The sequence below is a fragment of the Mesoplodon densirostris genome, chromosome X (assembly GCF_025265405.1).
Source record: "Mesoplodon densirostris isolate mMesDen1 chromosome X, mMesDen1 primary haplotype, whole genome shotgun sequence".
NCBI classification, from domain to species: Eukaryota; Metazoa; Chordata; class Mammalia; order Artiodactyla; family Ziphiidae; genus Mesoplodon; species Mesoplodon densirostris.
The window spans coordinates 51,528,919-51,555,434 of NC_082681.1; the positions used below are offsets into that span (position 1 = coordinate 51,528,919).

The following is a 26,516-nucleotide window of genomic DNA, read 5'->3' on the forward strand; positions in this document are numbered from 1 at the left end:
GTTGTGCACCAGATCCTAATATATATTGATTGGGAAAAATTTGCTGAATTAAATGCAAATATCCTGGGGAGTGGTAACACTTTAAGATTTAGCAATCATTTATATCTTATAGTGGAAGCATTTCAGACTCTTTTCTTATTATGATTCGACCTATAAATTAGTGAGTGACTACAACGTGCATACAAGTGAATTAGGCACTGTAGGAATGCACAGATAAATGAGACATAGACCCTGCTCCCAATGGGCTTGTTGCATAGTAGAGAGTAGGATTTGTTAGAGAGGAGAAAATTTCTTCATACATAAAAGAAAGACTGGAAAGAATAAACCAAAATGAAATGTTTGTCTTTATAATTTGTCCTACATTGAATATGGCAGTAAAATGAGTACTTAGGGAAGCACATTCACATACTTAAGCAAATGATCAAAATATATATATGCTATTTTCTTTTCAAATTGCATGATAATGGGAATAACACTATTAATTATAAAAATGTATAAAATACTGAATAATAAATATTACAAGGAAAAAATAACTCATGATCCCAGTGTGCAGAGATAAACATTCTTAATATTTTGATGGGTCAATATTTTAATTGACCTTTTTCTTAAATACCTATGTACAAAATATATATAAATTATTTTTCGAAATTTAATCCTACTATAAAGTCAGCTTTATGCCCTTCTTTTTTTCAGTTGTTAGCAATTTTTCTGTATCATTAGACTGTCTTCAAAAACACAATCTTTTAAAAATGATTGTATAATGCTCCAGCATCATTTGAATATACTATAATTCATTTAACTATTCTCCTATTGCTAGATATTGATGTTGTTTCCATGGTTTTTCCTTCTGCATATCCTTGTATATCAGTCTTTTCTGAATTCCTGAATTTTTCCTTAAGATAAATTCCTAGAAGGTGAATGGGTCAAAATTATGAAGTTTTCATATATACATATGCATTTGTATACAGATTTAATAACAGCTAACATTTACTCATCACTTAGAGGATGCCAGATGCTATGCTAAGTGACTTGCATGTATTGTGAAATTAGTACTATTAATTCTCTCCATTTCGTGAATGAGGAAACTGAGCCAGCAGGGAAGCAGCTCCCCAAGTCCAGAGCAGGGCTGCCGCCTGTTGGGGTACTCAACTTAAACCTGTGTTGTTCCTCAGTTTGCTGCTGCTGCTGCTCCTTTAATTCATTTAGAAGATATGAATATTTAAAAGACTCGATACGTATTACTAAAGAGCTTTCCAGGAAAAAAATTTACCTTCTGATCAGCAGCATAGAAATATATATGCATCACCACATCAGATCTGCATTGAGAGTATCAGTGCGTTTTTCATCTTCACTAATTTCATTATTTAGAATTTTGTATTTTGTGGATTATTTGTGTGTTAGAACATTTTTTCATATATTTATTAGTAGTATGTATATCTTCTGTTTATGTCCTTTTTCATTTCTATTTTGAGTGTTAGTGGTTTTTGATTGATTCATAAGAGATCTGTATGACATCAATCATGTTTTAAATATTTTTCCAGTTTGTGTTTGTCAATAAATTTGATGGAGTCAAATCTAACAATACTTTTGATTTTTTCATTGCTTTTATGCTTAGAAAATTCTTCCCAATCTGAAGATTAAATATTTGCCTATATTTTCTTAAAGCAGTTCTATTCTTTCATCTATTTTTACATTTAATATTGTTGACTAACTCTATCCTCATTGGTCTGTGATGCTTCTTTTATTGAATATCAGGTTCTTGTCTTTTTCTAGGTGAGTCTCAAGGCTTTCTGTTCAGTCCTAGTGATTTGTTTGTTGATTCTTGTGACAGTATTACGTTTTAAATATTATAACTTATGTATACATGTTAATATCTTATAAGCCAAGTCTCCCATCACTATTATTCTTTTTCTAAAATTTCTTTGCCATTCTCCCCTATTTATTGTTTTAGGTGAACTTTAGAATCACTTTATCAAGGTAAAATAACTTCAAATTTTGACTGGATTGAATTAAACATGTAATTAATTTTAAAAGTTGATATCTTACAAAATTTAGCTTTCCCATCCAGAAATATGGCATCAGTTTCCATTTATTCAAATCCCAGTTACTGAGAGAGGTACAAATATCCTTGTTTTCTTTGTGTAGAGCCTATACATTTTTAAGTTATCCCTATGGATTTTATGCTATTTTTTTGTCATCATGAATGGATTTTTTTTTCTCCATTATATCTTCTAACTGGTTGTTGCTGACTTACAGGAAAACTATTGATTGGTATTCAACCACTTTGCTGAACTCTTTTCTAAACTCTCCTGTTAAATCTATGAGTGTCTCAATTGATTCCCTTGGGTGTTCTCTGGATATACAACTGGATCAGCTGCAAATAATGATGATTTTTTCTCCCTTCCAATACTTATGCCTCCTTTCTTTTTCACATCTTACTGTGTTAGCTACAGGCCATCTTCTAACATTTGCCTGGCCTGGGGCAAGAGTACAAATGGAGGCCCACTTACCACATGTCAAGGAACCATGATTTGGAGCACAAAAAGAAACATGAAAGCCAATGCTTGTTACTACTGGGAAACAATCATTGTTATGAAAGAATCTATTGCTATTGAGAGAGGAAGGACTTGACAAGTTAATTTGTGTTTTCTCTTACTAAGCACTTCTGCTGCTCAAATTCTCCCTGTACACCAAAGCAGTGTCTGACATCAGCGGCAGTGTAACTCACATCATGGCATTTGGATGTATTTGCCTTTTGTTTCAAGTTAGTAAAGAGCTATCATTTACTGAGGGCTTACCACGTGTCAAATGATATTCTAGGTGTTTTACATACATAATCTCATTCATTCCTTATAGCAACCCTAAAATGTAGGAACTATCATTGTTAGATTTCGATTAAGTAACTTACCCAAAGTCACATGCCTGTATGTCCCTGGGCTGGCATTTAAAACCCAGGTAGGGGGACCAACCACTGGTGGTCCAGTGGTTAAGACTTTGCCTTCCTAATGCAGGGGGTGCAGGTTCGATTCCTCGTTGTGAGCTAAAATCCCACATGCCTCGCGGCCAAAATATCAAAACATAAAACAGAAGCGGTACTGTAACAAATTCAATAAAGACTTTAAATATGGTCCACATCAAAAAAAAATCTTTAAAAGAATAAAATAAAACCCAGGTAGGTCTGAAACCAAAAGTTCATTTTGTTAACAACTACATTATACTAACTTCTATTTTATCATTTATCATGATGTTGGCTATTGGTTGAGATGGATATTCTTTATCTGGCTCTGGAGGCGAAATAGAATACTGGATTTTTCTACTTGAAGTTGAAACTGAGCTGAGACCCTATACCTGGTTCCTACAAAGAGGTGGCCCTCTTTGTTGTCTCTTAGGGTCTGAGAAATTCTGTTCTTGATCCAACTCATTCCTTACATCTTACCACTTAAATATCTGTAGGTTTTTGCTTCAACTGTAGAGGTCTCTGGATGGTGACTGCCCAAGGGTTCACAAACTCACATGCCTGCAGAGAGTGAAGAGTTAACATAAATGTGTAAATTAGTGAGACACTAGGCAACAGAACTGGGTTTTTTTTTTTTTTGGATTGTGACCCCTGAATGCTCTGGAAATTCTGGGGTAACTGCTAATGAGGCGACCAGTTATAGCACAGATCATCCCACATTCTTTTGGTGGTTCTCAAAGTGTGGTCTGAGAACCCCAAGTGGTCTATTATTCCCTTGAGGTATTTTGTGGGCTGCTCTCTTAGACTATTAATGTTACTTTGTTTCTGGTTTGCATTTACTTGTGTCTTATTCAAATAAGCATCATTTCCTCAGTTTGTTATGGGAGAGGTTTGCTGTAATGTACGGTAGATGTTCTGCAGAGTCATTTGCCTTGTAATAGCAGTCCTGATTGAAAGACTGTGAGATCCACCCAAGAGTGGGTACAACACCCACATCTCCCATAGGGTCACAATCTGAGGACTTGCTCTGTAGACTGAAGTGGGATGCCTTAATTTTATTACTGGCTACCATCTAGAGAGAGATGGCTCTGTGCTAGGCACTGTATCATTACAGTGCATTATATACACCAGCCCATTTAATCCTCCAGACAGCCCTATGAAACAAGTCCAGTGGGTTCAATTATTATGCCAGTTTTTACAGATGGAAGAAATCGAGGCTCGGAGAGGTTAGGCCATCTTTTCCTAAGTGGCAGAGATAGAAATGGAGTCTGCCCCATAGCAGAGCCTATATTTTTGGATCATTATTGGTCCTTAAACTTGGCTAGCATTAGAATCACCTGGAAATGTTTTTAATGCATATTAGTGAGGCCCATCTGCAGAGACTCTGATTTAATTGGTCTGGGGTGGGGTCCCCAGCACTGGTATTTTTACAAAACTGTCCAAGCGATTCTAGTGTGCAGCTACACTAATGAACACCTCACTCCGCTGCCTTGAAACTCAGCGGCCTCAGCTGTATCTCAGGAAACTACAAGGCACGTGGTGGAAAAAGTGAAAAGAGAAATAACGTTATGGTGGGGTAAGTGTTATGTTCAACATGTGCCTGTCTACTGTAGGCAACATGTGTTCTTTATAAGGTAGGTGTGAATAACCAGCTCTAAGGAGAGCTTGCAAGGTAATGGCTCTTTCCTCAGCTTCACAAGTGGTGCTACTCGAGCCCCTCCGCAGCCTCAGACTGAATGTGTGACATATCAAAATCCCAACTGACAGGTAGCTATACTCAGCAAATACTGAGCTTCAATTTTAACCCTTCAGGTTACTTCCAAAGGAGAACCAAGATCACATGATACATGCAGCAGGTTTTTATAGCTGTCAGGACTAAGTTAGAAACTGAGCCTAACTCAGGATATGTCCAGTTCTTTCCAGAAATATTGTATTCTATGAAGGCAGCCTATGCACTGTGTACTCCCCCAGGGTGAAGTCTCTAGTCAGTTGTCTGGTCTTCCTGGAGAGGCAGAGGTAGTGACTGAAACCTGCAGATCAGAACATCCCCAGGATCCCTGAGCACTGAGCCATGAGGAGAGCGCAAGCCCCCTGTGCTTCATTTCAGCTGTAGGCTCTTCTGCTCTTGACCGGAGGCAGTAGAGTACAGAGTGCAGGTCCTATGCTCCAGCAGCATCAGCATCAGCATCACTTGGGAACTTGTTAGAAATGCAAATTATCAGGCCCTGCCCCAGACCTACTGAATCAGAATCTCTGGAGATGGGACCCAGCAATCTGTGTTTTAAGGAGCCCTCCAGGGAATTTTGATGCACGCTGGCATCAAAATTTGAGAACCGCTGGCCGAAAGTTAAAGGATTAAGAGTGGAGATGTGGCACCAGACAGCTGAATTCAAGTTCTGGTTCCATCACTTACTGTGTGACCTAGGGCAAGTTACTGATCCTTCTCTAAGTCTCAGTTATTGCATCTATAAAATACAGCTGCCAATTTTCTTATCTGTAAAATAGGTACTTACATGGAATAATGCACATAGAACACAGAGCACAGTGGGAGGCACAAAGTAAGGATTCAATAAATGTTGGATACTCATTATCTTCTTAAATTAATTAATTAGTTAATTTTTGGTTGCTTTGGGTCTTCGTTGCTGCGAGCAGGCTTTCTCTAGTTGTGGCGAGTGGGGGCTACTTTTCGTTGTGGTGCGCGGGCTTCTCATTGCGGTGGCTTCTCTTTTGCGGAGCATGGGCTCTAGGCACATGGGCTTCAGTAGTTGTGGCACGTGGACTCAGTAGTTGTGGCTCACAGGCTCTAGAGTGCAGGCTCAGTAGTTGTGGTGCACGGGCTTAGTTGCTCCGCAGCATGTGGGATCTCCCCGGACCAGGGCTCGAACCCATGTTCCCTGAATTGGCAGGCAGATTCTTAACCACTGCACCACCAGGGAAGCCCTGGATACTCATTATTATTATTATTATATTGGCTGTTCTGGATAATCAACTTTCATTTCCAATGTGATTGGGTTCCTCTGGAAAAGATCCTAATTATAAGATCAGAAACCAAATAGTGTATCTTAAACAACTCAATGGGAATGGGGCAGAAAGTATTTCATCTACCAGTTTCTTCACAGAATCATGGAACATAAAAGTGGGTGCATGCCTAAAAGCAGCCTAGTTCTACCATTCCATTCAACCTAATAATGGCTCCTAAAAGAAATCCAGGTGCATAGCATCAGGAAAGAAAGTAGAGATGAGTCTCTTTATTATTGAGCATTTGCTGAGGATGGTGATTTGGAAAGGACTGAAATTTTAGCCTTTAGGTAATTTGTAGAATTTGTGCCCTCAGTGCTGAGTCCCAAGCATGAAGCCAAGGTTCATGTACTGATGGCATTCCAATGTAGAGCAGGACATGGGATAGGTGTCCCCATGTTATTTCTCTACATCTAGATCTAAGGGATGACTGTCAGTGCTGGGATGCTACTGACATTGAACTGCAAATTTCAACACTGTAAAAAGCAAAGGGTTGAGACATTAAGTCAGAAAATGAACATTAGCACCAGCCATGTAAATGTGAGGTAGTAAGTATCTGCGTTACCCTGGAAACCAGAACATAAAGGTAGCTAGGTAGTTTGGTGACAGTTTCCAGGGTAATTCCTCCCACCTCCAACATAAGAGCTTTCCTATTATGTTAACTCTTTCTCTACATGCTCACTGGACCTTCACTCGATGTTGCACTACCATCTCCCTCTCCCAAAAGATTCCCTGATTTCCCTAAGTGCCAGTGCCATTCTCCTAGGTACTATTGTCAAAAACCCTTAACGTTTATCAGGGAACTGAAGGGCCCCAAAAGTAATGTGTATCTCCAAACCTAAGAGGTAGAGTTTAGAAAAAATTAGACACATAAGTCAGGAAATGATAGACTCTTCAATTGAAAATTTAAAAAAAAAAAAGCTCATAGTGGATGAAACTAACCATCTGTGACTCTTCCCTGAAGTGGCTTCTTGTAAATATAATTTGTAGATATACTGCAGATGAGATTAAGATGCTTCCCAATATCTCACCTGGGAGCTAGTAACCTGGAATGTAATTCATGTAAGATGAGCTGTTACCTTGGCAACTGTGACATGTAATGAGGCTAGGAGGCAGTTAATATTGCAATGACAGAAGATTCTGGCAACTAGTTAGAGATGGTGGAAAAAGAACATTGGAGTGTCAGTGTTTATCCAGCATTGTTCAAGTAACAGGAACACTGATCTGGTAAAATGTGTTACAAATAACCCAGCCAAAGAGCTCCCTCAAAACCATTCAGCTCCATATATTCAAATTACAAATGATCGTTAGTTTGGTTTCTCAGGTACATTAATAGTAGGTAGGTATAACCTTGTACAGGAGATAAGAATATGTCAGTCACGAGATACTGTATTCCTCACTGGCATTTGGCTTGTAAGCCAGTCTCCTATTAACCTGCTTAGTGTAAATTAGTCCCTCAGAGTCTAAATCACTTCCACGGGAACTGATGAAATCTAGTTCTCAGTTCCATATACTGGACTATGGGAGCTTCACCAAGATTCATCAAGTCACTTTTTTTCTCTGATATTTTAGGTGTTTTTCTCTCCCCCCTAATTTTCAATGTAATGACTTTCTATTGTATAAAAAAATAGAAAGTACAGAAATGGAAAAAAAAATTTTGCAAATGATCACCCCAAGCCCACTCTCTAGAAGCAACCACTGAAAACAGCTGGCATATTGCCTTCCAATGCATTTTTTTCTTTACAAATTTAAAATCATACTGAATGCACAATTCTTTATCCTGCCCTTTTCATTTAAGGTTGCCTTCTACACATATTTCTATGTCATTATAAACTTTACAAAGACAATTTTAAGTTAAAAATTTTTTTAATTAATTAATTAATTTTTGGCTGCGTTGTGTCTTTGTTGCTGCGCGCAGGCTTTTCTCTAGTTGCAGCCAGCGGGGGCTACTCTTCATTGTGATGCGTGGGCTTCTCATTGGGTGGCTTCTCTTGTTGCAGAGCACAGGCTCTAGGTGCGTGGGCTTCAGTAGTGGTGGCACTCGGGCTCAGTAGTTGTGGCTCGCGGGCTCTAGAGTGCAGGCTCAGTAGTTGCAGAGCACGGGCCTAGTTGCTCCGCGGCATGTGGGATCTTCCGGAGCAGGGCTCGAACTCATGTCCCCTGCATTGGCAGGGAGATTCTTAACCACTGTGCCACCAGCGAAGCCCTAAGTTAAATTTTTTATTGAAGTATAACACATACAGAAAAGCACACATATGAAGAGTATAACAATGAATTTTCACAAAGTGAATACATCTTTATAACCAGCACCCAGATGAAGAAATAGAATACTACCAGCACCTCAGAAGCCTCCTCATACCCCTGCCAGCCACTCCCTGCACCAGAAAGGTAATGCCATCCTGACTTCTAACACCATACTACGAGCATAATTTTTAGTGTCTAATAGTCTATGGACAGACCATATTTTACGTAACCATTCCCTATCTTTCTAATGTTGGACCTTGAAGATGGTTTCTTATTTTTAACTTTGAGAGCCTCTGGGCATATATCTTTGTTCACATCTCTATTTCTTTAGAATAGATGCCTAGAGGTGGAATTTCTGGGGCAAATAGTATAAAATTTTTAAAGGCTCTGGATTCTAATTGCTTTCCAGGAAGTTTGTATCAATTTACAATCCCACCAGCAATGCATGAGAGCATCTGCCTCACTGTCCATGGTCTACTTTGAGGAATATCAGTTCTTTTTAAAATCTTCATTAACTTTATAGATAAAATAGTGTTATCTACTTGATATATAGTTTGCATGTTCTGTCATTATTAGTGAAGTAGAACAAAGCATTTTTTGACCAGTTATGTCTCTTTTCCTACGAATTACCTCTCCATGTCTTTGCCAAGGTCTCTATTGTGGTCATTGGATTTTTATTATCAGTTTATATAGCTTTTTATGCAATAAAGAAAATGACCTTTTGCCATAGTCGTATATATTTTTCTGTTTGTTTATGATTGAATTTAATTAGATTTTTGTCATATAGAAGTTTTTCAGATTTATGTAGTAAAATCTACATATGCGGTGGTTTTTTCCCACTGCTAAAGTTCTCCTGCCTCCAAATTTCAGATGTATAATCATCTATATTTTATTTTAGGGCTTTTATGATTTGATTTTTTTTGACCTTCAACTAATTCATCTGGAATTTGAGTTGATGCCTGGTAGTAGGGCTCAAATTTTCACAGGCATCACTGGGGTGCTTGTTAAAAACCCAGATATTCTTGGGCCCTATCCCCCTCCCCCCTCGGATTTTGATTCTGTGAGTGTGGGGTGGGGCTCAAGAACCTGCATGTGTTACAATCACCCCAGATGATTACGTTGCACACGGGCCCCTGTGCACATTTTGAGAAACTCTTGCAAAGTGCAGTGTAGCCTGCCTTAGTACAGAGACTCAGCACCTCCCATCTGGATGACTATAGCAATCTCCCTCAGCTTCCAAGTCACTACACCCTAAAATCCATCCTACACACAGCTGCTAAAGTTCACTTCCAGAAACATCTCATGAAAAATTCTTCACTAGCTGCCCTGTTAAGGGAACTAGATCAAACCCCTCATCCCAGCACCACAACTCCAGGCCCTTCTTTTTATTTTTCTATTTAATAAAAATGTTTAATGCCGCCCAAAAGTATAAAAATACAGTAGGGGGCTTCCCTGGTGGCGCAGTGGTTGGGGGTCCGCCTGCCGATGCAGGGGACACAGGTTCGTGCCCCAGTTGGGGAGGATCCCACATGCCGTGGAGCGGCTGGGCCCGTGAGCCATGGCCCCTGAGCCTGCACGTCCGGAGCCTGTGCTCCGCAACGGGAGAGGCCACAGCAGTGAGAGGCCCGCGTACTACAAAAAAAAAAAAAAAAATACAGTAGGAATGGCTCCAGGCCCTTTATCTTCCTGGACCTATTGATCTCCACTGACTTTGGCACCACAGTCCCTTCCAGCCGGGCCTGCCTCCTTCTGGGCCTCAGACATATATTTCTCTCATTCCCCTTTTCATGCTGCAGCCCCCACCTCCTCTCAGGTGATTAAAATTCTATGCATTAGTTCAATTCTCATTCTCTTCCTTCTTTAACTACCAAGAAGATCCTCTGCTTTTCTAGAATTACCAAAGCCCATGGTTGTGTATTCTGACTTTGTGAGCCTTGTCTTTCCATCAGGTCACATACTCTCGAGGGCACAGGCTATGTCTATCCCTCATGGCCTCTAACACAGGCCTAGAGGCCTGGGAAGCACACCTGAAGAGCATGGCTAATGGAACCAAATCAGCCCTAACTGCCGAGTGATTTTATTTGTTTATTTATTTTTCCAAGTGATTTTAATACATGTTATTTCTGAGAGATAATGCCGTAGCATCTCAGAAATCCTTTCTTTGGTCCAAAATGAGAATATTTGACAAATTTCTAGAGATTTCACTTTGTGGTGATTTGGTTTGCTGGTAACAAAGTTAAGCAAAGGTTATCTTGGTTTCGGCTCTTATTTAATTCAACAGTATTTCTTATCACCTATGACATGTTCATTTATTGACTTTCCTGTTGAAGAGTCTAACCTTTTCTATAATATGGGATATTTTCCCCCTCTTACAAATGTAATGATTTCACTTGTAGAGAAGAACATGGTTTATCAGATTAAATATATATAGAAGTGTTAAGGCTAAATAATTACATTATAGCTTCCTTAATCTCTTTCCTCTCATCACCCCTCAGTGTTCTGCCTTCTCAAATGACAGACCTTCTTTTTTTTTTTTTTTTTTTTTTTTTTGCGGGCCTTTTTTTTGTATGTGGGCCTCTCACTGTTGTGGCTTCTCCCATTGCGGAGCACAGGCTCTGGACGCGCAGGCTCAGGGGCCATGGCTCACGGGCCCAGCCGCTCCGCGGCATGTGGGATCTTCCCAGACCGGGGCACGAACCCGTGTCCCCTGCATCGGCAGGCGGACTCTCAACCACTGCGCCACCAGGGAAGCCCGACAGACCTTCTTTAAATGAGTTTGATTGGATGCTCAGAGCAGGTGAGGGTGGGGGTGAGCGAAGATATGCCCTTTTCCTTTCAGTAGACAAAGTGGGATTCAAATCAATTCAACAAATATTTATTGAGCTCCTATTGGGCACCTGGCTCTGGGCTAGGCACAACAAAAGATGCCAAGATGAGAAATGATAAAGGAGCAGAAGGGCATGGGAAGAAGAAAGGGGAAGAAGAGGTGAGGAAAGGAGTAGAGCTGGTTTTCTGAATAAGAGGGGATTAAGAGGAGAGAAAGGGAGGAGACCCAAAAGCACACTCTCTGGCCTGGTTTCACTTGCTAGCCCAGTGCAGGCCTAGAAACCTGAAGCAGTGGTTTGCACTCCAATTTTGCTCAAGAGCCATTAGAGCAGTTAGGAAGGCCACAATCTGAGTCAAGCACTTACCTGCTCAAGTCTTTAGAATGGGAAGCAAAGATCTCTCTTCTTTTCTTTTTTTTTAGTGGATTAAAATTTTTTTTCATTAGGGTATAGTTGATTATAATACTCTATTAGTTTCAGGTGTACAACATAGTGATTCAAAACACTTATAGATTATACTCCATTTAAAGTTATTATAAAATATTGGGCGTATTCCCTGTGTTGTACAATATAACCTTGTAGCTTATTTTATTTTACACATCGTATAAAGATCTTTTTTTAAAAAAAGGTATATATGCACATGTGTGTATATACACACAGTATATACAATTATTTTTGAATGATAATAGCTAACATTTATTGAGTGTGTGCTTGCTCTGTTCTAAGCACTTTGCATGCATTAACTTCTTTAATCTTTATCAAAACCCAGTGAGGTAGGTACAATTGTTACGGATATTTTTTCAGATGAGAAAAATGAGGCACTGAGCAATTAAGTAACTGGCCCAAATTCACACAGCTTATAAGTGGCAGATCTGTGCTTTGAACCTTGGTCAGGCTGACAATGTTTGTTGTTATGTGAGTTACTGGTCCTTGTTTAACTTACTGCTGTACTCAATAGGGTTAATGCATTGCCTTGCACATAATAGGCATATTATGCTTTGAATAAATAACTGAAATGTTGACTATAAAGTGCTTTCCATCTAAGCCCAATTACTATTAAGCATAGAAATCTAGCGTCATAAAATGTAGATTCACTTTGCTGTAAATTTTATTCTGTTAAAGTAACAGAATAAACTTTTTTTTTTACAGCACATACGTGTGCATCCTTCAGCGCTGCGATTTGAGGAAGCTACCCCGCTCTTCATCTCCCAATCTTCCAATCCATTATGGATCTGATGCCTGCAATTCTACCATTAGAAAACTATTCTTTTGGTTGTAGGCTACCCCTATAGAGGTAGCGCAGTTTACGCTACAGTAGTGCGAATTTCTAAGTGATTTAGGAGATTTATCCAGATCCACCAATGGGAGGGTGAGGAGAGCAGGCAGGGGGCGGGGTCGTCGCGCGGGGCGGTCGCGCGGGGCGGTCGCGCGGGGCGGTCGCGGGGGTGGGGAAGGCGCCGGGCCTTTGCGCAAGGAGTGCTTCAGCAGATTTCTAGAGAAGCGCCCGGACAAAGTCGGGGGAAGGGCTCTCGAGACAAGCTGCACGGTGTCGGGCCAGCCAGCGCCCAGGGGGAGCCCAGCGTCCCGTCGCGTCTGTCCCGGGAGTAGAGGCGCTGGACGCACCAGAAAGTGACTCTTCCCAGCTGCTGCGATGCGGGCCCTTAGCTGATTTTGTGGTTAACCGCCTCCGGTTTGTAAGAAGATTTGTAGGTTACGAAGGTAAGAGGGGTATGTGGAGTGTCCGAAAACCCGATTTATTCCTTGCAGTAGAGAAAACTGCTTACTGCGCCAAGCCGCGCCCTGGGCGGGGAGTTGGGAAGGCAGGCGAGGTAGGGGAGGGGACGACCGGACGCTGGCTGCATGTGGTTCCATCGAGCTCTGCGTCCGCCTGTGTTCTGACCTCCCCCTGCTTCCCCTTGCCGGCTCTTCCGGCCCTGCAGCCCGCCCAAGTTCAGTGGTAGCCTCTCCTAGTGTCTCTTCCTCGTTACCCTTCTTACAAACACGGTGGGCAGAACTTGCCCAAAGAAGAGAGGGATGGAAGGGCTGGTGAAGGGGGTCTGGTGGGGGAAGGAAGGACCTGACTGCACGTGGGCTGCAGTCAGGACGTAGCAGTACCCATCTGTCCGTCTGGTTTAGTCAGGAACCATGTCTGGGGCCAGGCCAGCTGCAAGAAGGGTGAACGGAGAGTGTAAGCAGGATCCTTTTCCGTGGGTGAACATTTGCTCCAAGGAGATCCTTGACTCTGTGACGATTAAACCTACTACGTAGTCTCTGCTTTGAACCTCTCTGAGTATTTCAGGCTGGTTAGCTATTCAGCCCTAGAGAGTTAGTATACCTTGCTCTCTGGCAGCTCTGGACCTTGGGTCTCTTTCTGATCAATTCCTGAGGCAGAAATAGAGCAGTTGTCACATTCTTTTTTTTTTTAACCCAAGCATTTATTTAAAACAGGAAACACTATAAAAACAAAATATAACTCACTTTGACTGGTATTAGTGTACTGCCTTGAAAACTATATTTCACTTGAGAAATTACTAAGTATGATGAGAGGCTCTTTACCAGGAGAGATGTCTGGTTGGCACCCTGAAATAGTAGAATCCTATTGTAGACTATATCTGACCATTTGGAGAAATGTAGAAGGACAAGGGGTACAGGGTAAGTGGAGCACAGTCATAGTGGCAGTCACCAGGGAGAGGGCCCACACTCACAAAAAGTCTAAATATCATGGGATAGAGATAGCTGTACTCAAATTCCTCAGCTCCCCTGCCCCTCTGCCAACCCCCAGTGGGCCTGCAGTTTCCTTCTTCCTTCCCTGCCAGCTGGAGGGACAGGGCCCCTTTCCTGGAAGAGCACCACTCTCTCCCCCTGTAGTGTGGGCCTCCTCAGTGCCTCTCTCCATACCATTCTTTATTCTTTGTCTCCTGCCCCTTGGCTCATTCCTTTCTCTGGTTTTGCTTTTCCTTATATCAAATATACACATTTGTCTCACCTTGGAAAAAGGTCTACCACAAGTCACACATTTGGTAGCATTAACAGGTGGTCCTGAGAGGGCCTTAAGTTCACCACACTCCAGCAGGCACTGAGGTTAGGAGAGTTTGCGTGTGTGTGTTGTTTTAAGTTTTCACATAATTGTTCTTACGCTCACAGCACTCGCATGCATTATTATATCTCGCCAGGTTTACAGGTTGGACACATTGAGGTGCAAAGAAGTCAAGTGACACACCTCGAATCAGAGCCTGAGGCAGGGCAGTGACACATGTTGAACAGCTGCTTTTGGGATTAGAACATGGCCCCAGAGCCCATGTTCTTAATGACTTGTCCCTTCCTGGGAGCTGGGTGGAGTGTGTTATTGTTAACACCTGAACTCTAGGCCAGCTTAAATTTATTCTGTTAGAAATTTGAAATGCTCAGAATGCTTCCAAGCTATGACAGTTACTTTCTTTAGTACTTTGTAAACATACAAAATACTGTATGGGCTAAATATTACAGCACCCATGTCAGCATCCTCTAAATTATGTAGTGATCATGCATACTAATTTCACAGTAATAGAGGGAGCCATGGAAGAATCTTTTTAATTTTTAAAATAAATTTATTTATTTATTTATTTTTGGTTGCATTGAGTCCATGGAAGAATCTTTGTTAATAAACCTATTCCATACATTGGACTTGAAATGTATTTCATTATGAATTAAGGTACGACTTAACATTGGGATGAAATCCAAGGTAGAGGGCAAGGGCAAAAAGGTAATTTCATGGCAGATCGGTGAGGTGTCTGGCCAAGTCCATTCATGTGTCCTGGGTACTCAAAATAGTTAAACATCAATGATCAGGCACCATTAGGTAAATAGGCAACAATAGAGAGTCCTGTGTTGGAGGAAGAGGGGTTCCTTCCTCTTTCCAAAGTGAGACCCTTCACCTGTTCTAACTCTTCAGCTTTTAACTCATAGTTACTCCCACTATTCCTTCCCCTTGCTCCCTTCCTTTAATATTGCCACCCCCGTTCAGTCCCATACTGTCTTTAAACATCATGACAGTTGTAATTAACATGTACTGAGTTTTTCCCAGGCACTGGACACTGCTCAGAGCTTTACAAACATCATGTCTCTTTAATCTGCTGAGTGCTTTTTTTTTAACATCTTTATTGGAGTGTAATTGCTTCACAATGGTGTGTTAGTTTCTGCTTTATAACAAAGTGGATCAGCTATACATATACATATATCCCCATTTCTCCTCCCTCTTTCGTCTTCCTCCCACCCTCCCTATCCCACCCCTCTAGGTGATCACAAAGCACTGAGCTGATCTCTCTGTGTGTGCTATGTGGCTGCTTCCCACTAGCTATCTGTTTTACATTTGGTAGTGTATATTATGTCCATGCCACTCTCTCACTTTGTCCCAGCTTACCCTTCCCCCTCCCCGTGGGCTCAAGTCCATTCTCTACATCTGTGTCTTTATTCCTATCCTGCCCCTAGCCTCTTCAGAACCAATTTTTTTTTAGATTCCATATATATGTGTTAGCATACAGTATTTGTCTTTCTCTTTCTGACTTACTTCACTCTGTATGACAGACTCTAGGTCCATCCACCTCACTACAAATAACTCAATTTCGTTTCTTTTTATGGCTTAGTAGTATTCCATTGTATATATGTGCCACATCTTCTTTATCCATTCATCTGTTGATGGACACTTAGGTTGCTTCGACATCCTGGCTATTGTAAATAGAGCTGCAGTGAACATTGTGGTACATGTCTCTTTTTGAATTATGGTTTTCTCAGGGTATATGCCCAGTAGTGGGATTGCTGGATCATATGGTAGTTCCATTTTTAGTTTTTTAAGGAACCTCCGTACTGTTCTCCATAGTGGCTGTATCAATTTACATTCCCACCAGCAGTGCAAGAGGGTTCCCTTTTCTCCACACCCTCTCCAGCATTTATTGTTTGTAGATTTTTTGATGATGGCCATTCTGACTGGTGTGAGGTGATACCTCATTGTAGTTTTGATTTGCGTTTCTCTAAGGATTAGTGCTGTTGAGCATTCTTTCATGTGTTTGTTGGCAATCTGTATATCTTCTCTGGAGAAATGTCTGTTTAGGTCTTCTGCCCATTTTTGGATTGGGTTGTTTGTTTTTTTGATATTGAGCTGCATGAGCTGCTTGTATATTTTGGAGATTAATCCTCTATCATTTGCTTTGTTTGCAAATATTTTCTCCTATTCTGAGGGTTGTCTTTTCATCTTGTTTATGGTTTCCTTTGCTGTGCAAAAGCTTTTACGTTTCATTAGGTCGCATTTGTTTATTTTTGTTTTTTGTTTTTTATTTCCATTTTTCTAGGAGGTGGGTCAAAAGGGATCTTGCTGTGATTTATGTCACAGAGTGTTCTGCCTATGTTTTCCTCTAAGAGTTTTAGTGTCTGGCCTTACATTTAAGTCTTTAATCCATTTTGAGTTTATTTTTGTGTATGGTGCTAGGGAGTGTTCTAATTTCATTCTTTTTCATGTAGCTGTCCAGTTTTCCCAGCACCGTGCTAAGTGCTTTTTATTATCCCTTATTTAACTCTTGCAACCACTCTATAAGGTAGATGCTATTATTATTTGCTCCCCTGGTGTGCCAGAAAACCTCCAGGTTGGTCACAACTCTTTCTGGACTCAGCATGTAAGGGAAACTTCACCTACATGATAGCCAAGAAGTGTCAAAGAAGACAGAAAAGTCAGAAGAAACCAAGACATCTTGGACCACTAGATGATTCCTGGCAGGAAAGGTAAGGCCATGGGTGATATCCCTTCCCCTTAACAAATCTGAATCTCTGGGCCTACTGAAATTCTGTATGCCTGACGTACAGTGTGGCATTTGCAGGGATTCAGGGGGGCACCTCAGGTAGGATACCCAGGGCAAACTTAAGACATCTAAGGAATGTTGGTGGAAATGCTTTGTGATTGCAGAAAATGTTCTCCTTGCCTTTATGTGTGTTTTTGGCAGAAAGAGAATATTAAACTGGGACCTTGTGTCTCAGAAGGTCCAGGACAGGTATACTGAAAACCAGGGACTTAGAGATGAGATGAATTAGAAATGAGTAGTCCCACCGCAGCCATGCAAACACAAATATACCTCATTTTATGCAACAACTGTATTTTCTAAATCAAATTATATTTTAAAAGTGTTAGGGAGGTGAGCTATTTAAAGGAACCCAACAGTGAAGCCTTTTTGTAATATGATTAATTACCTCCTGATAAATCTGGATTTTTCTTATATTAGGTTTGCCCATCTGTTCGGCTTTGTTAAGTAGACAGCACCAAAATGGGCTCTTCTCCCAGAGTCCATTTCCCCAGGGGCCTGAGAGTTAGGTCTTCTGAATGATAAGTAAAATGCCAGAGCAAATGGTGACAGGAAGTACTTATGCGTAGTAGGTGCTCAGTACATATTTAGATAATGAATGAGGTGTCTGGATTATTTTATTCAAGGCTGGCTGATGTTGTGACGCCACTCTGGAGGCTGAGCCATGAAGAACAGCTCAAGGTAGGTACCCAGCTTAAGTCTTCACTCCTCCATTCTACCAGGTGCTAGACTTGTAGGAAGCTTGGCTGGACAGGTCTACCCAGATGCCCCAACGTGTCCTTAAACTCAATTTGCTAATGAGTCTGAAATTTTCACTTTAGGCCAGTCATGTCTTCCAAACTCTAGAGCCTTATATCTGAATGCCTGTTTCCTTTCTTCCTTGCTTTTTTTGGGGGTTATTCTTAAAGCTCTGTGTGTGTGAGTAGCAAGTGCTCTTGCTGCTTCATATATAGCTGCACTTTCCAACACGGTAGCCACTAGCTACATGTGGCTATTTAAATTTAAATACGGTCAATTCTCCTCTAATGCTTGTTTTGAAAATGAAAATTTGTTCCAAAAGATTGATGTATTAGGGAACAATTTGAACAAAATGCAGATTTCATGTTTGCTTAGGAGTGATTTTGTCCACAAGAAACATGAGATGAAAGGGGATCCGTACCCAGCCAAACTGAGCTGGGTAAGAATTTATAAAATGAACACCCACACACACCTCACACATCTCCCAGCTCCCTCAGATCACTGAGTGTGGTATGAGCCACACCCATTCACATCTGCTGTGAGAACTTTCTGTTCCACCCCCATAACCCTCCTTTCACCACCTCATGATAACTCGTAAGTAGACAGCCACTTCCACAAGCAAGTTTCAGGTCTTTGTCAGGGTAATTATTGTAGTGTTTATACATTGCTTAACCATTTAACATGGGCAAAACTTTGCTGTGTTTATTAATTTCCTACCTTTTTTGTGTGTGTTACTGATAAATTTTTGGAACGTGTGTGCCCAACCCCATTTTCCCATGAGCCCTGTGATTTCTTTTGAGTAATTTTGCGTAGTATGCTTTAGGAATGCTTGTGTCACGTGATAGCAGAGCCGACTGTTAATTAAAATGAAATAAAATTAAAAATTCATTTCCTCAGTCACATGAGTCACATTTCAAGTGCTCAGTAGCCACCTGTAGCTAGTGTAGGCTGCCATATTACATAGAACATAACACCAATAGAGAACATTTCCATTATCACAGCAAGTTCTACTGGACAGCACTAACATATAGCTGGAATGTTCAGTCTGAAAGGTCAGTTGAAATGGTGAGCTTACACAAGAGCTCACTTGACCTTTTCCCAGTACCTCATTAGGTCTGTTGCTGTTCCATCATTCTGAGTTCCTTATCTGCTGAGACCGTGACCCAAGAATCCGTGAGACAACCTTCTCTTATCCTGTTTGTTTTCTGTTCTTTGAGGTGATACTGCAGAAGTCTTTTGTTTCACTGCTTATCTTCTTTTGCAGGTGAAATTCTAAGCTCAGAAGAAAATTTTACAGAGACTAGAATCTTACCTACAAATGCTCAATGGAGTCAATGTGACAACAGCTGCACCCAGATCTGAGGGGCTCTGTTACTTTCTCCATCCTATTATACCTTCTGTAAATCCCTACTTCCCTATCCTTTATCTACCCAGTCTCCTTAATAGCTAATACTATCAGCCAATACTTAACCAGGCATTTGCTGGGGACCAGGCCCTATGCTAAGTGAGTAACATGTATCATTGTCTTGTTTACTATTTACAGTCACACTGAGGGATAGACAGTGTCATTTTACAGATGAATACTTGAGGCTCAGAGAGATTAAGTGATTCGACCAAGGACACACATCTAGAAAGTGCCAGAGCTAAGGTTTACACTCCCGTTGATCTGATGCAGAGCCCACTTTCTCAACCAGTATGCTACTGCCTCCTTAGAAAGATTCCAGACTTTGGAAAACTTCTAATGAGGCCGCAGAAAGGCAGAATTTAATCTGTGGCAGAGGTTGGCAAACTGTGGCCCTGAGGCCAAATCTGCTCTGCTGCTTGACTTTGTAAATAAAGTTTTATTGGAACACAGCTGAGCTCACTTGTTTATGGATTGTCTATGGCTACTTTTGCACTACAGTGGCAGAGTTGAATAGTTGTGACAGGGACCATATGGCCTGCAAAGCCTAAAATGATGTACTGTCTGGCCATTTACTGAAAAAGTTTTCTGACTCCTGCTTTACGGCAAGATTGGAACTCCTTTCTCCTATGGAGTGTCTATGGAGTAGTTTGATCTTCTCAGTCATGGAATTTCACCTATGCCATACCTTCCAAGCAAGCATCATTTATTTTTTCTCATCCAGAGAACATTCTTTCATTCTTTGTATTGTCCTCCTTGGTTTTATTTGACCTGTTGTCCCTCTCCTGTCCTTCTGCCTTCTCCAGCCTGTCATCAATGGCTACCGAAATAAGTCCACCTTCTCTGTGAACTGAGGTCCAGATGGCAATCCAAAGACTGGGGGGTACTACCTGGGAACTTGGAGAGGTCAGTCAAAGGCTGTGACTAGTAGAAATAACAAACCAAAAACTGAGAGGAAAGGGGAGGGTGCAGAGAACAGTGTCTGTTGGAGTGGAGAGGAGTGGGAAATATGGTGGCTTTAAAGGAGAAGGTTGAATTGGAAGCCTTTGATGCAGAGCGTGATCAGAAGATTAATTGGAGATGTGATATATATATATATATATACACACACACACACACGCACACGCGCGCGCACACACAGTGGAATATTACTCAGCTACGAAAAATGAAATAATGCCATTTGCAGCAATGTGGACCTAGAGATTATCATATTAAGTGAGGTAAGCCAGACAGAGAAAAACAAATATCATATCGTTTATATGTGGAATCAAAAAAAAATGATACAAATGAACTTACTTGCAAACCAGAAATAGACCCACAGGCATAGAAAACAAACTTATGGTTACCAAAGGGGAAAGTGGGGGAGGGATAAATTAGGAGTTTGGGATTAACATATACACACTACTATATATAAAACAGATGACCAACAAGGGCCTACTGTATAGCACAGGGAACTATACTCAATATTTTGTAATAACCTATAAAGGAAAAGAATCTAAAAAAGAATATATATATATATATGTATATATATACATATAAAACTGAATCACTGTGCTGTACACCTGAAAGTAACACAACATTGTAAATCAACTATACTTCAATTTTAAAAAAGCATTAGGGCCTCCCTGGTGGCGCAGTGGTTGAGAGTCCGCCTGCCGATGCAGGGGATACGGGTTCGTGCCCCGGTCTGGGAGGATCCCATATGCCGCGGAGCGGCTGGGCCCGTGAGCCATGGCCGCTGGGCCTGCGCATCCGGAGCCTGTGCTCCGCAACGGGGGAGGCCACAACAGTGAGAGGCCCGCATACCACAAAAAAAAAAAAAAAAAAAAAAAAAAAAGCATTAAAAAATAAGGTTAATTGGGGATACTTTTTGGTGAGTAGTCATTGTATTATAGTGCTAGGAATCAACCTCCCCGCCCCCCCAGCTTTCTTCCTCTAAAAGCCATATGCCTGAGACCTAGTAAGCACTTCATAAATTTTGACGCTGCTGCTGCTGCTCTCTCATTATCATCATTGTTGTCAACATCGTCATCATCATCATCGCTATCATTTTATGTTACTTTCTGTACTGGGAGCAGTCTCCTGCTTATTAGAGACATGCCCTTTCTATTTCACATCCCCATATCCCTGAAAATTAAGAGCTTTCTGTGATAAATCTGCCTTAAAAGAACTGGTAGGGGAGGTGAGTGCTGGTGAGAGAAATCACAGTGGCATATTTCTGAGACTTAATTCCAGTATCCATTCCCAGATTCCATTCCTGGACTTACCATTTTCAATAAATCCACTTGAAACACCATCATTTTATATTGGTCACAGTGTTTAATATCCATATGCCTTAAACTACAGTTCATTAGGGTAGGCACTTGGGTTTCTTTTTTTCCCCTGTGTGCTGAATTAAATGAGTGTATGACATCAGTGTTCTGTTATTCACTAACAGAAAAACAAAACCCATTATATTTTACTTCCCTCTTAAAATCTGAACAGAAAGCAGACATTATCATATCGCACATTTGTGGCATGAGAGAAAATATTGTGGACTAGCTCCATTAAGAATAAGCTTTTTAATGTCCGGACCAGGAAACAGGTTTTCTCTGAAAAATGGCCTTGAGCATGAAATAGGTACTTTGCTTCTTCGTATTTGCATATGCCTCTTTGGATTAGGGGATTTGAGTTGCTAGACATTTTATTCTAAATAATCTTTTAGGAAGAAAACCATGTAATTCAAATTCTTTTTCCTTCCATAGACAGGAACATAGTCTGTGTACTGTCTAACCATCTGAAAAACATCCCCAAGAAACACAGTCAAGTGGCACAGGTAGTAAGGAACAAAGGCTGGTTGAAGATGACCCCAGGCATTGTAGTCTATAACAGCAGCATGCCTGAAATTTTAATAATAGAGCTCTTCTAGTGCTACAGGGGAAGAGGGGTTCTGTTCTGAAAGTGTACTTCTTAATGGTGGAGAGAACATTGCTAGTGTTTCATTTCAGAGAGGGTGGAGAGGAGGAGAGAGAACTGCATCCATTATTGCAAATGTCAAGCATCCAAGGAATTGAATACAAGGGAAATTTAGGACAGAGAGATACTGATTAGGGCAGGATAGAAAATGGCAGGTGTCTGTATTTGGAAGGCTAGTGTTTTCAGCAGAACAAGGTTGAAACATATCATGAGAGATGTGGGAGTGGGCGTAAGGCATCTACATCATTAGATTGGCCTCTGAGACATTTTAGTATCCCTCTATTTCATGCACCCACTATTTATTGAGTACCTACTATGTGTCAGGCACTGGACTAGGTCCTGGGGATCCAGTGGTGACTCAAACAAACATGGTGCCTGCCCTCCTGGAACTTAAAAAAGCAAAAGAAACAGGACTTCCAACTGACATACTTGTTCCCTGTTTATACTTACAGCACCCATCCTCCTAATGATTCAGCTGTCTGACACTTGGGTGGTGCCTTCTCATAGGACACATCTTGACCTCAAAGATTTCCTGGCTAGAACACAGCTCCCATCATAGGATCATTCTCCAGAAATCTTCCTACATGACCCTTGTCAGCTTCTTCTCCTATTGTCTTCAGTGACTATTCCAAACTCTTACCTCTCCTCGAATTTCCTATCCCATCACCTTTACCCTTGCTCTTGACAGATGGCTGTGCCTGGTTCTTCACTGGAAAATTAAGACCAACAGATGAGAATTCCCTTAGCTGCTTCCCCTACCATCTACCAATTTCCCTGAAATCTTACCCCTCCTTTCCCTCCTATCTCAGTGAAATGCTGTTAGTCTTCTACCTGTCCAAGGCTATTCTTCTTCCCTGAAACACTATCTTGGACTCATCTCTCTCCCCAGTTCCCTTATTCCTTTTTTACATTCCCTCTTTCTCCCGTTTCTTTACCTATTTTTCTCCATCTCTATTGGCTCTTTTCTTTCAGTTCATAAACATATTCAATAAAAAAAATCTGATGGTTCTTGCTTCTGCCCCCAACAATTCCTAGAAATTAATCTTGCCAAAGTCATCAGTGAGCTCCGTTTTGCCAAATTAAATGGAAACTTTCTGCCCCTAACTTACTCAACTTTTCTCTGCCTTTGGTACCACTTATTATTCTTATTTTCCTCCTTGGGAACACTGTCTTTGTTTGGTTTCTGTGATACCATTCTCTGATGGTTTTCCTCCTATTTCACTGGCCACTTCTTAGTCATTCTCATGGGATCTTTTTCTCCCTTTCTTTCCCACGATAAGTGTTGGTGTCCTCCAGGACTCTGTGCTTGGCCTTCTTTTTGAATATATTCATGGGAGATTGCACACCACTGTAGCTGATGATTGGGATGACCACCTGTAAATTGACAACTCCTAAACTTATATTTGCATACCAGCTCCATCTTGAGCTTCAGGAGGTGGGGTTCCAAAGGCTACTGAACATCCTCGCCTAGTTTTCCTGTAGAGCTCTTCAAATCAGCATTGGCCCAGATCCAGATTTTTCAACCTTCACACTATTAACATTTTGGGTTGGATGATTATTTATTGTGTGGGGCTATTAGGTGCGCTGGAGGATGTTTAGCAGCATCCGTGGCCTCTGCCCCTAGAGGCCGTGAGTTGTGACAACCAAAAATGCCTCCAGATATCTCTTGTGGGGCACAATCGTCTCCTGTTGAGAACCATTGCCCTGAACTAAATTTACCCTCTTCCCTTTCCAAATGTGCCCTTTTTTTCTCACCTTAGTAAATGGTAGCAACATGTACTAGAAACATATGTCCTCTTAGACTCCTCTGTCTTAATCCTACCACTTCCTCCTCAGCCACATATAATAAATCTCCACGTCCTTTCAGTTTTCTTTTCTTTTTTTTTCTTATTTATTTCATTCAGTTTTCCTTTCTAAAAATACTTTGACTCTACCCTTTTCTTTCTATTTCCACCACCATCATCACCACTCCAGTCCAACCAACCGGTCTCACTGATATTTAGCATCTGTATTGTTATGACTGTAGATATTCACTCCTGAGCCAAGTAGATGTACTAAGATTTTGTTTCCTTTATTGTACTTGTTTTTTTTCTTTCATTTTATGTTGTGGAAAATTACAAACGTATAAAAGTATAGATGGTATAACAAACCCCATGTACCCATTACCCAGCTTCAGTAACTATCAACACATGGCCCATCTTGCTTTCACTATACTCTCACCCACTTTCCACCAGCCCCTTTGGATTTGTTTGAGGCAAATTCCAGACATTATATCATATAAGATATAAATACCACAGCATGAGTTTTAACAGAAAGGACTTAATTTTTTAACATAGTTTCATACCATTGTCACACCTTCAAATAAACATTTATCCCATAATATCATCAACTACCTAGTAAATGTTCAGATTTGGCACTGTTTTATCTCATTAAAAGCTTAATTGATATAGTTGGCTTGTTCAAATCAGGATTCAAACAAGGTATATACATTGCATTTGATTAACATGTCTCTTTAGCCTCTTAATTTGTAAGTACCCCTCCCTATTAATTTTTTTGTCCCTGCAATTTACTTTTTGAACAAACTGGTTTGTTTTCCTCTGGAGATTCTCCCATTCTGGATTTTGCTGATCGAATCCCCTTGATATCATTGAATGTTCTTCCTCTATCCCCTGTATTTCTTCTAAGCTGGTAGATCTAGAGCGTTGGTCAGATTCAGGTTTGATTTTTGGCAAGAATGTTTTTATATGTAGATGTCTAATGGGCTCTCTTTTTTGGTGATGTTAACATTGAACAGCAGATTCAGGTGTCATCAGTCTGATCCACTCATTGAAAAGTTCCCTGTCAGCTTTTCGCTTAATGGTTTAGCTGTCATTAGTGATCAGTGCTTAGATCTCTTATTTCGGGGGGGGGGGGTTGCAATGCAGTTATGTTCTAAATCTATCATTTATTAGCTGGAATTCTTCTAGAAATAACTTTTCCCTATCAACCCTTTGGTTACTCTAAGGTACTCTTACAGGTAAGGCAGGATGAATCCTTGGTTCTTTCGCCTTCCTCAAAAGATGATCAGTTAATGTGTTTGTTTTGGTATCATTAGGAACTCATAGTTTTGTGTTTTTTTTTTCTTTTGCGGCACGTGGGCCTCTCACCGTTGCGGCCTCTCCCGCTGCGGAGCACAGGCTCCAGATGTGCAGGCTCAGCGGCCATGGCTCACGGGCCCAGCCGCTCCACAGCATGTGGGATCCTCCTGGACTAGGGCATGAAGCCGTGTCCCTTGCATCGGCAGGCAGACTCTCAACCACTGCGCCACCAGGGAAGCCCAACTCATAGATTTTTAACATACTTGATATGTTTCAATCTACTGCAGATACTAGGGGTTTTTTGGTACTCCAATTGCTGCATTTTGGGCTAACTGGAACCTCTTTAAATTCGCTGTGAGACCTAGATGGCCGTGATAGTTCTGGAATGATAAGATATTTCTAGCACATCTAGTCCATTTTATGTCTGGGAGCTGGAATCAGCCGTTTCTTTAAGGAATCCTTGTCTCTTTTAGTGGGAAATGGCAGGGTTCTAGCTGCGTGCTTATTTATACTGAGTTGGTCATATTTCAGTGCCTTTTTAGTGGACAGAGCTAGGAAATATTTTTTAAAAGAAAATATATCATGAGTTCACAGTAATATGTCCAAATCAAATTAAAAATTATAGAGTTTTTACTTAAATCCTTTGACTTTATATTTTTATCTCTTGTCTTTTACCATTAAAACTTTAGTCCTGACAACATTAGCATACTTACAGTGGACCCTTGAACAAGGCCATGGTTAAGGGCACCAACCCCCGTGCAGTCGAAAATCCACTTCGTATCTGTGGTTCCACATCTGTGGATTCAATCAGCCATGCGTCGTGTAGTACTGTAGTACACGTTTAGTGAAAAATATCTTCATATAAGTGGACCTGTGCAGTTCAAACCCGTGTTGTTCAAGGGTCAGCTGTACTTATTTATTCTATCCTACTCTTTACATATAATTTCAGAACAACAATACTAGTATTATTACTAACAAATGATTACTGAAAAGAGCTCAAGATTTCTGTCCAGTTCTTTTTGTCCAATTATTGTGGCTCTGAAGGAATTCATCTCTTTGTAATTACATCACCAACTTGACATGATACATGGATTCTTTTTTTTCCTTCATTCTTCTTGCTTTATAATTTTAGGGATTGATTTTTTTCTTTTTCCTTTTGATTACATTTTTGTTTTATAATTTTGTAAGATACTTACATGGTTTCAAAGTCATATCTACAAAATAAAGGTGTATTTTCTTTTTGTTTTGTTTTTTGGTTGCGCCACATGCAGGATCTTAGTTCCCTGACCAGGGATTGAACCCGCCCCCCCTGCAGTGGAAGTGCAGAGTCTTAACCACTGGACCTCCAGGGAAGTCCCATAAAGGTGTACTTAAAGAGGTCTAGCTTTTACTTCTGTCCCCTCTGCCCACTTCCCTTCCTCCTTCTATGGGTAACATTTTTATTCACTTATATTTATTTTAAAAAATGGAAACATA

At 40.8% G+C, this 26,516-nt stretch overlaps 1 protein-coding gene across 1 annotated transcript in view; it reads left to right on the plus strand.

Moving 5' to 3' along the window:
* The first annotated feature begins 11,150 nt into the window (after positions 1 to 11,150).
* TRMT2B (tRNA methyltransferase 2 homolog B) overlaps positions 11,151 to 26,516 on the plus strand; it is a 37,644-nt gene continuing 22,278 nt past the window's right edge. The window contains 7 exon segments of the mRNA XM_060086454.1: positions 11,151 to 11,204; positions 12,362 to 12,634; positions 12,743 to 12,762; positions 16,615 to 16,794; positions 17,495 to 17,549; positions 19,815 to 19,914; positions 21,753 to 21,823. Coding sequence (XP_059942437.1) covers positions 11,151 to 11,204; positions 12,362 to 12,634; positions 12,743 to 12,762; positions 16,615 to 16,794; positions 17,495 to 17,549; positions 19,815 to 19,914; positions 21,753 to 21,823 — 753 coding nt within the window.